Source organism: Misgurnus anguillicaudatus, chromosome 23 (assembly GCF_027580225.2).
Source record: "Misgurnus anguillicaudatus chromosome 23, ASM2758022v2, whole genome shotgun sequence".
NCBI lineage: Eukaryota > Metazoa > Chordata > Actinopteri > Cypriniformes > Cobitidae > Misgurnus > Misgurnus anguillicaudatus.
Genome location: NC_073359.2, coordinates 25,745,910 through 25,761,632, shown reverse-complemented (window position 1 = coordinate 25,761,632; position 15,723 = coordinate 25,745,910). Strand labels below are relative to the sequence as shown.

The 15,723-nt window shown below is 35.6% G+C and overlaps 2 protein-coding genes across 2 annotated transcripts in view; one reads left to right on the top strand and one right to left on the bottom strand.

Moving 5' to 3' along the window:
* The window catches only part of cenpp (centromere protein P), an 83,146-nt gene that overhangs the window by 35,818 nt on the left and 31,605 nt on the right, over window positions 1-15,723 (top strand). The window lies entirely within an intron of this gene.
* On the bottom strand, window positions 3,339-13,216 carry aspn (asporin (LRR class 1)). Its single transcript, XM_055218570.2, has 8 exons — window positions 12,870-13,216; window positions 11,966-12,223; window positions 10,051-10,163; window positions 9,257-9,470; window positions 7,740-7,850; window positions 7,212-7,305; window positions 6,566-6,704; window positions 3,339-4,465 (listed from the first exon to the last, which is right to left on the bottom strand). Exons 2-8 carry the CDS (start codon window positions 12,201-12,203, stop codon window positions 4,268-4,270), a joined length of 1,107 nt encoding a protein of 368 aa, XP_055074545.2. The 5' UTR covers window positions 12,204-12,223; window positions 12,870-13,216; the 3' UTR covers window positions 3,339-4,267.

The following is a 15,723-nucleotide window of genomic DNA, read 5'->3' as shown; positions in this document are numbered from 1 at the left end:
ACACAATCATTCAAAATGTTCTCTATTATCATGAAAATACCTTAAACAATCTGAAGAACAGTGATATAAATATGCCTCTAGATATTTCCTGGAATAGTGTTTGTAATGATACTTCTTCTGTGGCACAAATGGAGTTTCTGCACGAAAGCGCCCTCTGGCTTTTGAATGTGGCGGCATTTCACTGTAATTCATTCAAATTCATTCATTGAGAAAACGCGCATTTCCCCGATTAATTGTCACAACCCTACTATACATAGTGCCACATTGTAAAAAAATATGCATTTTTGTCAAATAAACATATCCAGTATTTGTATGTTAATTTAACTTACCAAATTAAGTTAAACAAAATTTCAACTTGTTTTTATAAGTTATGTCAACTTATCACCATTCAAAACTTAAAATAATAGGTTGAATTGACTGGCAAAACCAAGTTGTTTTAACTTCATGCTGCATTTTTTCATTACAAATGTACTAAACAGGGCAAAGCACAATTTCAAAAAAGCGCAGATGGTAGTGGAAATTTCTGTGCGTTTTTCTTACAAAATGCAGTTGAAAGTACACAAGCGCAACATCTCATTTTCATAATGACCAACGCAATTTAAGCCATGCTTTTTTGGGGTGTTAAATAATAATGCAAATACCAGTAAGAGCGCAATCACAAATTTAGCATCTTAAAGGTAAACGGCTACAAAATGCATACGAAATAAGGTCAGTCACATAAACATCCATGCGTGGGTGCTTGCTTGCTAGCTTATTTATATAATGAAAACATTTTAGTGAGCTAAAGACAGTTGGCATAATAATGATAAACACACTGTCGATAGTTAAGTGGGTTCAGTTGATTTTTCTAGCTGACTTTATAGAAGCTCTCAGTAACATGTTTAGTTTTTCCAGAGCTTGTACTGTATCGGAGTAAAACTACAGACGGTCTCTCATGACCCGTTTACAGTTTTTTCAGGGTTGGCCAGACAGAGCTCTCAGCACTCATTCTGTCAGGGGTTTTTGCGGCATAAAACGCTACTGTGGGTTGAAAACGAAACGTTCCCAGAGGTTCTTTTGATGCATTTTTGCGAGAAAGGAGATGACAGGTGAACAAAACAAAAGCTGTGTTGTGTCCATAAGACATATTTTGGCCCGATTCACAAATGCGGTATAATCATTGTAACTAATATGCAACAAGATATTATTTATAACCAGCCAGCATTTTCATTAAGTCTAGTTCAATCCCGATTATTTCAGAGTTGCTTTAAATGATTCAAAACTAAGATTTTCAGTGTTTTCTATTTGATTCAAGATTCAAATCAGATGTCCTCATTTAAAGCATTTAGGAACGGGGCTTAGTTTCCCAGACTAAAATGCATATTTGAGCATAATTTAAAAGCATCACATCTTAACATATATCAGTACCATTGTTTTGTCTCAATACGCACTCCAGTATTGTTTTTTGTAAGTTTTGTACATCTAGTACTACTTAAACGTACTAATATAATTAAGGCATATAGTCCTAATCTAAACCCTGTCTGGGAAATCTTCCCATAAAGTTTATTTAAAGCATCTGAATAAAACTTACAACTTTCCAGTTACTAGCCCCGGGGTTCCCACGGGTCCTTGAAATCCTTGAAAGTTTGTGGGGGAAATAATTTAAGGCCCTGGGAAGTTTTTGAAAATATACATACATAGATACAGGTCATTAAAAGTGCCTGAATATACTTTATGCAAGAAGTTTTCTGCAAAAAAAATCATATTATTCCCTGTGTAGTGTAGAATAATATCATACAAATTCTAGACTTTTTAAGCACACGTGCTAAACTGTTCGCTTTAAATGCTTATATCTTCTGTATGCAAATGTTGATTCACACCATAATGCTTTTTTGCATAGTTGTGTTTGACACATGAAACCCGTCTCGGGTTAAGTATGTTACTGTTGTTCCCTGAGAAGGGAACGAGACGCTGCGTCTCCCTTGCCATACGTCCTGCGTCCCTGTAACGTCGTTTTTGTCAATATTTCAGATAGTGATATACTTCCTGGCCACCGCGTCACCCTGTCTTTGTCGTGAAGCCTCACCATTGGTTGAATTTGATATACACATTCAGACACACTTACCACTGGAGACGTCTCCAAAGTGTCACCGTAGTGACTCAGCGCGAGTTCCCTCGAAAGGGAACTGTAACAATGTATCTTAAAAGGTAAAACGATGTAACCTTACTCTCACTTGAAATGTGTCCCCACATTTAGTCCTTGAATTTACCTGGAAAGTCCTTGAATTTGAAGTTAACTAAGGTGTGGGAACCCTGTAGCCCCTAACGATAAGATAAGTAGACTTTATTTATTGCCTTTATTTGTCATGTTAAACTTTGTTTAAAATTGTTCTTACTTTTACCTGCATGCAAGTATGTTTGCCACAGCTGGACCATTTGCATATAAAAAAACAAAGCAATCCACAGATGTGTATCTAAAGACCGAGGCTTTAAAGTGTTGTAAGCGACTGCTAAAACTTGCTGGGTGGTTGGTGTCTATCGTAGTTAAATGCTCTTTACTCTGGAGAGAAGCGTAATGAAAAAACTTGGATTCGTAGACAGACAGACCCCCCAAAAATGGCAGTCTTTTGCAGCCCATCATTTGTAGACTAATGATGATTGATTCATCAGGGGTAGGGGGGGTTCACGCTGACTGTGAGGAGGAACCGTATCGGTTGTAAGTACTGTAAGCGACTATGTATGAAGATAGCACAGATACTGTATGTGTGCGGCCAAATCTCTCAGGTTGTTTTGTGGGGCTCAGAGACCCAGAATGATCCAAACCTGTTGTGAGTTTTTTGGAGACGCCGGTATGCAAGACGTGGCAGAAGCAGATCAGGCCAACCTGAAGATTTGTTCCATATGTTTCCTGAGCAAAGCCTCTCTCGCTCTCCTCTTTCTTTTGCCCCCTCTCCCTTTCTCGCCCCCACCCGTTTTTTAGTCTTTTCTCTTGCTTAACCCATTTAGAACTGAATTAAGTTTCTATGCCACAAGAATGAAAGTTTTATGTCTAACTTAAACTGCATAAATGATGATTAATTAAAATGTATTCATTTTGTATAAACCTGTATAAATACAAAATAAGATTGTTTATAACCAAGCAGATCTGGGATGCAATTGAATTTCATAGGAGGAAAAAATAATGGAAGTGAATGGTGCCCCAGATCTGTTCAGTTTGAAACAACTTTTTGAATTTTTCTTTTTGGGTGAACTATCCCTTTAACTTTTAGTTATCTAATCGAATAATCTTTATAGATGGCAAACATTTGAATACTTGCTTGGTCTGAACCAATTGCTGAGATGATATGAGAAATAACACATTTATTATAGGATGTTTTTAATGTGCAACAATATACATTAGCACCAAGTTCACATGTTTTTGTATTACACATAATAGTTATATACTGAATATACAATTTCAACAATTATCGCCTTTATTAAACCCAATTTCTTTTCATAAATTGCTATGATTCAGATCAGGGGTTGTATTCAGTTATCCAGCTGCTATGTCGAGTCTCCATCTGCTGGCGTTTTGTCGTATTGCTCTATACATTTGCTCTGAATAACATTTACAGACCACAAATATGGTTATTTATTGAGATTAACGAAAAACTACATCTGGGTGAGACAGCACAGCTGGCTAACAAACGCAATTTTGCAAATGTCTGGTAACTCGTCTTTTACATCCTCAACCATGCAGGTTATCCACACTGATCAATGTTCAGACATTTTTGTTTTTGTTTTACACAAACAACATAGCATGCAATATCAGAATTAATTTTAACAATGATGTTGCTGTTAGACGGTTCATAAAACATCACTTAACACCAGTACCAATGAATAATGCCCGCTCTCATATAATACAAAAAGTATTTTTTTAAAACAATGAACGACTTAACAGTCGTTTCTTTAAGCTAACAAATATTTATAGACTTGAATTGATCTAAAAACTTTAAATTCTGCACCTTATTGGAATTGAATGTAAACAGTAAACCTATGTAATTATTGCACACAGTGTAGTCAAATCTGTCTTTACAGGATTTCAAAAAGCCCAATTCAATCATACAGGACGTCCCGGACATGCCATAGTCATGCAAATCCTCACCAAATTCAAGTAATGAGTTGCTCGAGATTTGATTTAGATAATGTTCTGTACATCACCCCATAAAATGATATTTTATTGCGTTAGGATGAAGTTTATTGATATTGCTTAGAAATGCTGCCCTCCAGTGGAAAAGTGGCGTCCTGCTCATTTTCTGTGGTTGCCCAACTGCACCGAATTGTGGCTGGAGACGCAGCGGAAAGTGGGCGGTTGAATTTCCCAGTATTTTACCGGATTGGCGAATAAACTGATCCTGGTGAAGAGGGTCTTCTTTACTCGGGCTCTCGAAGGGCAGAAATCATTTACTCCAACGTAACCGATGCTGTTAGCATGCAAGTATATAACCTAAGAGAAAAAGAGGACACAGATTTAGATATATTTTTTTTTATTTATTTATATATATATATATATATATTAGGGCCGGGACTTTAACGCGTTAATTAAGATTAATTAATTACACAAAAAATAACGCGTTAAACATTTTAACGCATTTCAATCGCACTTATTAATAGAGTCATTCGTAAATGCTGCAGACCCTGTTTTAGTTCGAGAACTCCGGGGTTGTGATGCAGTGTAAATAAAAGTAGAGGGAACCTAAACGAACAGCTGATTTTAACGTGACAACGCATCAATTTCAAAGTAAAAAATGATTTATTCTGGTAAATGGAGGTTTGCAACGGAGGTTTTGCCCAATAAACATCTCCCAACAAACTACAGATTATTTTAACATGTATCCTAATGTCTGTTATATGTTAATTTTGAGTATTGTTGGGTTTAAATATTGTTGTAATGTTGTTTTGTTTAATTTAATTAGTTTATTACGAGTTTAATTTAAGTTTTGTTTTCTACTTTAAAAAGAATTTCGTTTCAAATAATTTGTCTCGTAATTATAAACAATGTTTTGTTGTTAGGTTTTGTGAATATAAATTAAAAAGAACATTAAAAGCAACACCGTGCATCTCATTGATGCATATGCTACCGAATGCCAAAACATGCAGTGAGTAGCCTATATCACTTACTTTTCAAAAAATCAGCCTGGCAGTGCCCAGAAATTAAATTTACACGCGCATTTAGAGCATAATGTAGCAGCACGTTTGATTTGCGGTGTGCTTAAGACTTCTAAAAATCAACTTCATATTAATTTTAATAGGCTACTTTGACGGAGGACACGCACAGAGAACAGCGACGGCAGGTAAAGGAAAAAAGTTAAACGAATAGAGTCAGTTTGTAAGAACATTTTTAAATTGACTATAAGATCATCAATATGAACTCTGAACAATGAACTATTATAAACATAACAGCAAGAAAAGCTGAAGAGGAACTCGCAACATTAAAGCAATAAGCATTTATGTAGGCTAAAGCTATATATCACCTCTTATTTTTTTAATTTAGTTAAGTTTCAATGGTAACACTAAAGGCGCGTACATTACGCAGCGCTTTTCACATCCGAATCCCACTTAAGAAACCTATAAACGATGTGCAACTTAAAAAATATATTATGCACATTTTTATATATTTTAATTTAAATATAGGCTATATAGTATATTATGTTTTGTTGTTTTTATACGCGAGGTGGGGCATCCGCGCACATAGGTACCAGAACACAGACAGTCAAAACCTGAGAAGTCCCGAACCCTGCAATTATTAAACAAATGACTACTTTAAGAAATGCGGGCCAGGAAGCGGGTCGGGTATAATATATATTTTTTTTTCTTTGCGGTCCGAGTTGCGGGCGGGTTGTTTATACATTGACCCGCGCATCACTGGTAAGCGTCGATAAGAGCATGGTTGTGTGTAAGATATGCAACAAGGAATTCACATATCACCGCAGCACATCGAGCCTCAAGTATCATCTCAATGCAAAACATACAGCAGCTAGCATGGACATTAGCCCGACTCCGGGTACAACGACTTGGTTGAACAAAAATAAACAATATTTTGTTAAGCTTATGTATTCAGTCATTATTCATAAAAATCCATGTAAAAATACTTCTTAATGTTCTCAGGTCAAATATTTATATGAGATTATAATTCGATTAATTTAGATTAATTAATTACAAAGCCTCTAATTAATTAGATTAATTTTTTTAATCGAGTCCCGGCCCTAATATATATATATATATATATATATATATATATATATATATATATATATAATATTTATATATATATATAATACACACACGTTAATGTTTGTATTTATGAAACATTAGCATGCGTGTGTGTGTGTGTGTGTGTGTGTGTGTGTGTGTGTGTTTTCTATTCATACATGTGTGTATTTATATATACATAATATACACACACAGTACACACACACACACATATATTATGCAAACACAAACTTTTATTTTGTATGTGATTATATGGCGTACAAAATGCGAAACAAAATACTGCATTTTGTATCTTGGACTGTGAGTGAAGTGAGGTGATTCAATTTTTATTTACCTGCAAATATTTTAGGTTGTTCAAGCCTGGAGGGACTTTCTTCAGCTTATTGTTGTCCAAATGAATTTCTCGAACTTTGGGAATGCCGGCAAAACTTCCGTTCTCCACAAATTTGATTTGATTGAAATCGAGCCACAGACTGTAAAAGAAACTTCAGTTAAGGCAGTGGTTCTCAAGCTTTTCGGGTTAGACCCCCCTTAATGTAGGGTACATCCCCCCCAAAGAAAATTCATGAATTTCTCGAACTTTGGGAAAGGCGGCTTAACTTAACTTCAGTTAAGGCAGTGGTTACTATATTTTCGATTACATAGAATGGATGATAAAGTTATATATTTTATAAAATTGTTCCCCAAGGGTCTGTGTTGAGTCCCCTTTTATTTACTATTTATATAAACAGTCTTGATTATGACACACAAGATGTCAATCTTCACTTTTATGCAGATTATACTATTGTGTACTGCCCATTTTGGCCAGGTCACTCCTGAAAAGGGATTTTTAATCTCAGAGGGTCCATCTGGTTAAATAAAGGTTAAATAAAATAAAATAAAAATGTCCATCTGGCAGAATCACCCACTGGAAACCATTGGGTTAAAGACGGTGACTGGTCTGTATTTTGTAATGTGTGGTGATGATGCCACAATTTTACCTTTGCAAACTTTTCAATCGCAAAAAATCTTCAGATTCCACTTTGGCGATTTTGTTATAATCCAAGTGAAGGTCCGTAAGCGATGATGGGAGATCTGTAAGTTGAAGATGAATAACATTGATGACTAGCAGTTTGCTGATGTTCATCACTAGATGGCGCAGTCGTATTTGAATTTTAGTGAATGCATTATTGACTTTGCATTACAAAGATTCAGAGGTGTAAAGTACTTTTACATTTTTTCAAGTATCTGTACTTTATCAGGGTGTTTTTCTAGGTGTTGAGCTACATAAATGTGAGTCTTTTTTGGGTGGACCGTTCCTCTAAGACCATGCTTCCCAATCCTGATCATCAAGCACCCCCACCAAAAAAAGTTTAGATGTCTCCTTATTTAAAACACCTAATTCAACTTATCAGCCTCCTTCCAAAATGGTAAACATGTCTCCCTAACAAGCTGATGGAGTTAAATCCGGTGTGTTAAATAAGGAGACATCATGGTTTTTAGTGTTATGTTCATGTTATGTTATTTACCTTTAGGCACAGCTGTAAGCTTTGCTTCGGCTATTCTCAGGTAAAGAGTCGCCATATCATCGAAAGCCCCAGCTTCAATCCCGTTGTTATCAATAGGATTCGCACTCAGTTCTACAGAGAGGAAAACAATTACATTTATGCATTTGGCAGATGCTTTTATCCAAAGTGACTTACAGTGCATTACAAGGTGTACATTTTCATCAGTATATATGCAGAGTGTGATTTGTTGGGGGGATAGGGGGGTTATCCGCCCTCTTTTTCTTTGATTAATTATTTTCTATCCCTGTTGGGACAAAGTGCATCAAATTTTATTTCAACTGTTACAAGAAAAAGCTTATACCCTATATATTCAATTTAAGCATGTGGTTTATTTTTATAAATAAAAATATTTTGAAAAACATACATTTTTTCACAAATCACACCCTGAATATGTATATATCCAGTCCCCAAAAGTCACCCAATTTTTTGTGATTGTTGCGGGCAAAAACCTTGACCTTGCGGCACGTTTTCTAAAAAAATTCAATGAAATATGCAAGATGTTTATGCAATTTTATGCAATGAAATTGCAGGAACTTGCAAAAACTGTGAACTTGCAAAAACTGTTTCTTTTCATTGATGTTCACGTCGCCTAATTACGTCACTTCCTAACATTCTGATGACAACAGGGGACATGGCTGCGCATGTGTGAAGTAAATGCAACATTTTCAACTTTCTGCAAAGATATATATGGCTTTTTGCTACCAAAATGCAAAGATTATGAAATCATGCAAGCCCCACATATTTTGCGAGCAGAAATGATTATGCATTGAATCATGCGATCGGGACTGTATATCTATATCTATCTATATCTTGTATGTATACCTTGTAATGCACTGTAAGTTGCTTTGGATAAAAGCGTCTGCCAAATGGATAAAAATGTAATATGTATTAGCCAAGTTTATTCAGAGTTTAGGCCTGTAGGTGCACTGTGTAGTCACAAGGGGGCAGAGTTTTCTATTGGTTCTAATAATATTTGTGCTCAGCTGTTTTACTTTTATGTTAGGCATGCATATAATGCAAGTCTTTAAGTTTGATTAGATATACCAACCTGATTTTACATGGAGTTTGTTTACACCTGTTATTATGATGCGTTTTGGTCAATCGGATAACAATTGTATGAGAGAAACGCATTCACGTGGTGTTTAAGAGCTGTGTAAGGGCTCTCTCTGATATTTCAGAGCAATTGATGTAACTTTCACACGCTCACAAAAATGAGAAGCGGAGAGCAGCCACTTCAGTTTCATCAGTGAAAGCCTAAAGTTCACGCCGAACACTGTGGGTATGCGCTAGAAGCTAAACCTGATATAAAAACATTGTGCTTGGTACATCACACATCTTGATACAAGGTGTAAACACTAGGCCCACAGTAATAAAATTTTTTTTATCAACTTAAAAAAGCATGCATGCTATAAAACTAGTAGGCCATGACATCAACCATGTTCATTTTAGATTAGAACTTAGTAGATTGTGAGACCCACCTAAAACATTTAGTTCTTGCAGTCCTTTAAATGCTCCTTTGTGGATTTTGCTGATCTTGTTATCGTGCAGTCTCAAAGACTGAATGCTTACGGGAAGATTCTCGGGGACTCGCGTCAGCACGTTGTACGACAGGTGAAGGATCTTGAGTTTGTTCATGTTGCGAAAAGCCTTGGGGTGAACTTTCGATATTTCGTTATTGAGCAGAAACAGAGCCTGCAAATACATAAAAGTACAGTGGTAAAACTCCCTACTAGACTGTATAAAGTTTTGCTACATACTGTACTCAATGCAAGCTAAATACAGTTGTCAGTCAATTTCTGAGTTTTGAAAACACATTGTTTGTTTATTTACCCTGACATTTGCACACAAACCGAATGATAATTTGGGGAATTACACACACGTCTTGTGTATTTAAATGCGGTTGTCATGAGACTTTTGTTTGCTGTCTAATACAGCATGTGAGATTTATTGAGTAATAATGAATATTTAGGAAAGTTTAAGTGAAACTTGTTGGTATTTTTGGCTGTTATGGCTTTGGTATTTCACACTAAGAAAATGTGACCGTTTTACCACAAATCACGAGCAAATATTTACCGCAAGTATGAAACAAACCACAGCAGATGCAAAAATCAATAACACCCAAATATGTGTGTGTAATTTCACAAAATTGCGCTACCACATATCCACTTCCCTGCGGACCGGGATGTCTCCAGATGTCCTCGTTTCAACCCGAGTATAACCAGACACTGCTCTAATAGGCTCTTCAGGCATTTAAGGGGTGTTTAGTGCTTACATAGAGATGATCCAGGCCTTTGAAATCGTCTTCCTTGATTTCAGTGATGTCATTGTTTTGGAGATCGATGAGCACCGTGTTGGCTGGAATGTTCTTTGGCACCTTGGTCAGACCTGTAAAGCCAACGATCAACTTTTCAACGGTCTATTTGATTCAAAACTTTAGGTCTGGGGTCTCCAACATTTTTGTGAGCAAGGGCTACCACAATGGATAATACGGAGCCCCTAAGGGGACATGGAGCAAAAATTAAATAAAGTGTAGTTTTGCGTTTGCACGTGAAACTATCGCGTGCGCACGTGAAACTATCGCATGCGCACGTAAAACTATCGCGTGAAACTACCATGTTTAGTTACTATTGTGTGCGCACGTGAAACTTTTGCTTTAAAAAAAAATTCTGCACATGAAGGTTTGACATGAGCACATGAAGGTTTCGCATGAGCACATGAAGGTTTCGCGTGAGCACATGAAGGTTTAACGTGAGCACATGAAACTAAACTTTAGATTTTTTTACTCCAATGTCACCTTAGGGGCTCGGTAGGATAAAACAGTTGGATGGCAACACTGTAAAAAATACTTTGCTGCCTTAAAATTGTTTGTTTAATCAACTCAGATTTACAAGTCATGTCTACAGAGGTGAGTTGTCACAACTTATAAAATATAGTTGAGAAAAGTCAACTTAATTTTATAAGTTATAACAACTCACCTGTAGTTATAACAACTCATCTCTATTCAAGATAATGAAAGTCAAGTTGAAATGACTTGTAAATCCGAGTTGATTCAACAAAAATTTTTAAGGCAGCAAAGTATTTTTTACAGTGTACTTTTGGATATAGTCTACTCAAAACTTTTTTGTTTTATTTGTTGATATGTTTTAGTATTGTTTAAAATGTTAACATACGTAAACCAAGCCAAGCTAATATAAAAAATATGTAATAAATAAATATTACAATTGAGACAATTAATAGAATGTGTTTTGGCACCACGTTGGAGACCCCTGCTTTAGGTTCCTTAGTTGAAAAGCAACAAAATCAGATCGTTTTTAGTTAAATGTATACATTGTAAAATCTTTAAGCATAACCTACTCAACTTCAATCCATGTGAAATTTTGTACACTAGAATATACACTTTGTTGTTTTTGCGTAACACCATAGGTTGGGTTTTGCGTTTGTGCTTGGGGGGGGGCACCTGTTAACAAACAAGGGTACTGGAATACTCGAGATTTGTGATATTTCATGGTTTTAAACTATGATTTAAATGAATTAAAACTATTTTAGCCTTAACTCTTTCCCCGGCATTGACGAGATAAGTTGTCAATTAAGAGAAAACTCTTCCCTGCCAATGATGAGAATTTCCGGCTTTCCGCAATACCGCTATTATCCATCAGGTGGATACAACCCGGAAGTAGCGCCTCACGTGAAAGAGAAATAACTCTGTGTATGTTTTAAAGATCCCTTTGAATCTGAACTCTATCAAAAGTCCTTCACAAAAATGTAATTATCTCAGCTCATTGCTCAAAATTGGGTGTTTTTGAAGAAACGTACCCATATTTGAGAGGTGATAAAAGAGAACTAATGAAGGTATGAGGAAACTTTTTTTTTTGAAAGCAGAGGGTCTGTTCTTTCTTTTGATATATTGTTTGTTTATATATTTAAAGAAGAACATTTTCTGGAAGTCATTAAACTTTTGTGAAAATCATGAAAAATGCTGGCTGGCAACTTTTTTCAAAAACGCTGGCGGGGAAAGAGTTAAGCTACTCAGTCTACTCATTAAAATATTAAGTTAGACAAATAAAATATCAATTCTCATTTTTATTTCATTATTAGCGCAGGGAAAAAATAATTGGCTCTGGTATGGGGGGCAGTGCCCCCCTGGCCCCCCCAAACTCCGCCTAGGTGTTACATGTAGTAATGCTCACCTTGATCTGAGCACTGGAGAACTTTCTTGGAGCACCGGCACCATTCAGGACAGTCCGACACAAAGTTGTCATCATCGTCGTAATCTTTATAATCGTCATCGTCGTCGTCGTCGTCGTCATCATCGTCATCCGCATCTTGTTGCATGATGTCATTTGTCATGAAGTCCATGACGTTGACTGGCTTGTATGGTTTGGCGTGACATAATGTCAGTAAGGTGAGCAGTAAAAAAATCTTCATTGTGCAGCTTTTGTCGTCACCTGTGGACATAAACACTTTGATTTTTTTCACAAATGTGATGCTGCCTTTTACTTTGTTTATTAACATATTAAATTAACGTTTGTCGTGACCGTGTGAATAATTCGAATTTGTAACCAGAAATGACAACAAGGAATCTTAATTGGTTTAGTAGCTAGCATCAAAATGAGATGGACCAATAGGAATTGATTACAGGTTGTTCAATCTTACTGAATGGCTTTACAATTGTAGCTCAGTTGGCAGAGCATTGCGTTAGCAATGCAAGATGGGTTTGATCCCATGGAAAACTCCTACACCTTGTAATAATAAATGCAAACACCATCTGCTAATAAATCACTTTTAAAGGAATATCTTCTCCGTAACGAATATAAAAACTTGGAAGATGTAGTAACAACATGAAATCCAATTGCATCTGATGTTTAAAAAAAGATGCAGTGTTTGACTTATCTACTAAAATATCCTGATTTAAAAAATAGCTTTTAATGTCCATCCATGTTTCTGTTAAACAGATCAAATAGTCGTAAACATGAGACAAGGACATGCATAAAGCATCAAAATGTTTTCCAAGGATATCCCAAAGGGGACTTAAACAACAAACTCTGTAATGAATTTTTAACATGCGCTACTGTTATGAAATCAAGTACGTACCTGACAAATTTGTGCAATCCTTTGAACTCAAGCGAGCCCCCAGGGCTTAATTCAGCATAAAATATATTGAAGCACAGGTCGTGAAATGCAGCAGACAGATGGAGATCACACTCGTCCAAGCGTGAGATCCTTGAATGGGGAGGGAAAGATGCTGCTGGTTGAAGGCAGAGTTTGAGAATAAGGGCTCGAAACTACATGCGACTCTGCTGGGTGCTTAACAAGCACTGAACACTCACTGTTACCGACCGTATGTTTCCCATCAGCACTTGAAACTCGGCCAGTTTTGTACGACTAAATATTCAATGACCAGTCTGGGATGCTCTGATATGTCCTGGTAGTGTTTCACATCGCCAGAGGATTGTTTGAAGTTGACGTATTGAAATAGTTTCGAGTAAGCACAATATTGCGTCATTTGCAGGGTTACTTCTGGGGCTTCTATTTTTAGATCAAACATTATTATTATTATTGTGTTTTTTTTAAACAATAGCTTTTCAACATTGAATATAACATTATCAGTCAAAATGGCATTTTGCATGGATTCAAATCAATCGTTTGATGAATTTTGTAGTAGAGTAAATCCAGATGTGGTTCATCACAAAAAGGCTCACATTTCACTTTTTTTTAGACCGCAAATGCCCCAAAACCTTTGATCAATCAATAGGATATTATAAAGATCATGTTCCATTAAGATATTTAGTAAATTTCCTACTATAAATATATAAAACATTTCATGATCATTATTAATATGTGTTGCTAAGGACTAAATTCGGAAAAGTTTAAAGGCGATTTTCTCAATATTTGGATTTTTCTGCACCATCAGATTCCAGATTTTCAAATAGTTGTATCTCGGCCAAATATTGTCTTGTCCTAACAAACTATACATCAATGGAAAACATATTCTTTATAATTATTAAGCATATAATGGTAAGGCTTTACAATAAGGTACATTAGTTAATGTATTAACTAACATGAACAAACTATAAGCAATACATTTGTTATGGTATATTTATTAATCTTTGTTATTACACGGCTCTCTGGAATACTTGATTCTGATTGGTCAGTTGAGACATTTGCAGGTTCGTTCTTTTCAAATAATAACCGCTCCAAAGTAATAACGCATAGCCGGTACTACTTGTACGATTAAAATCGCTCCGCGCCAATAAAGACCAATAAAGATTACTGTTTGGCGCAATCTTGTGACAAACACTGGACAACCACAATTAAGAATGGAAAATTTTGACATTAATTTTAACATGTACGGAAAAAACAAAACATTTAAACAGTGGATAGAAGAACGAACAACGACAAGACACAGAGAGCTTACTGAGACTGAACTACGAAGCCAACACACACAAAAATACAGAATGAGCATTAAAACTTCTCAAAGACTGGCTAAAAGAGAAAGAAATTGAGACAGACAAGTATGAAGCAGAGGATCTTAATAAGGTATTACGATCATTTTATGCATCTGTGCAAAGTTTCGCGGAAGGATAAAAATGTTAATTTAAAACAAATATGCCAATAAAATGTTTCAAATTCATATTCATGTCCGTTTTTTTCTTATGTGACAAGTAGCCGTGTAATAAGCGGGATAATGTAGAGGCAGCCGGTAGTTATCGGGAAAATAAGCCCCTTCAGTGTGATACAAGACCCCCCGCTTCGCGTCGGTTCCTGATCACACTGTCGGGGCTTATTTCCCGATAACTACCGGCTGCCTCTACATTATCCCTTACTTAATGTTAGTTAATAGAAATAAAGCGTTTAATTGTTTGTTCATGTTAGTTCACAGTGCATTAACTAACGTTAACAGGATTTTAATAAAGTATTAGTAATTGTTAAAATTTAACATTTAACAAAGATGAATAAATGCTGTATAAGTGCAGTTCATTATTGGTTCATGTTAACTAATGTAGTTAACTAATGTTATCTAATGAATCTTATTATAAAGTGTTACCCATATAGTTATTATTAATTGAGCTTTCATATGATGTATAAATCTCAATTTCAATGTCAAAAATGACCCTTATGGCCTGGTTTTGTGGTCCAGGGTCACATATTCCCTTTAACAAAGTGTCAATTTGGTTTTTGGCATGTACTAGAATAGGTTTTCATGCAATATTGTTCGGAAAACACATTATTTTCACATATTTAACATATTCCTGCACCTTTCTGATGCAGTGTAAACCATTCAAAAACAAAGTTTACACATGCACACATATCTGTAATAGCTTTCACACCAGATGAGAAAGTCCTTATAGGGATTATTAGGGCATTAAAGTGATCGCTAAAATGAAATGCACACCCTTTTAAAAAAAGTTGGTTCAACTTAAAAAAGTAAGTTACCTGAATGTTTAAAAAAAATGAGTTAACTAATATTTTTAAGTTGAATTGACACAAAATTTTAAGGCAACCAAGTAACTTACTTTTTAAGTTGAAACATCAAGTATTTTTTTAAAAAGCAGTATCTTTACCTTTTTAGCTAAATCTTTCTCTATATTGAACTACGAGCGGTAAAATGAGACAAAAGTGGAAAATGTGAGCCCACAGCTTAAAAGTAACATTTAATCATTTTAGGACGGCTGAACAAATGGGGTGTGCAAACAAACCATCGAACCACCTCTTCAATGACAGATCAACCATGCCTTGTACACCCTTTTTCACATAATTTAAATGAAAGAAATTGTGACGTTACAATACTGAAGAAGTTTATTGTAGTCCCCAAAAAGCCATGTAGTTTTAAAAAAAATGTCTCTCGTCTTTTATATGGACTTTGAACTTTGCAGATCTTTTTATGCTCTAAGAGCAACAATGCACACTAACTAAAGTTGAAAACATAAAAATTCATGGACACCTT

What these genes read in the sequence shown, in the direction of transcription:
- aspn (XM_055218570.2), bottom strand. Translation starts at nt 12,203, where the DNA reads ATGAAGATTTTTTTACTGCTCACCTTACTGACATTATGTCACGCCAAA. An exon ending in CGATTGAAAAGTTTGCAAAG is followed by an intron (nt 6,705 to 7,211) that starts GTAAAATTGTGG and finishes TTTCTTTTACAG; the next exon opens with TCTGTGGCTCGATTTCAATC. An exon ending in ACAACCTAAAATATTTGCAG is followed by an intron (nt 4,466 to 6,565) that starts GTAAATAAAAAT and finishes TTTTTCTCTTAG; the next exon opens with GTTATATACTTGCATGCTAA.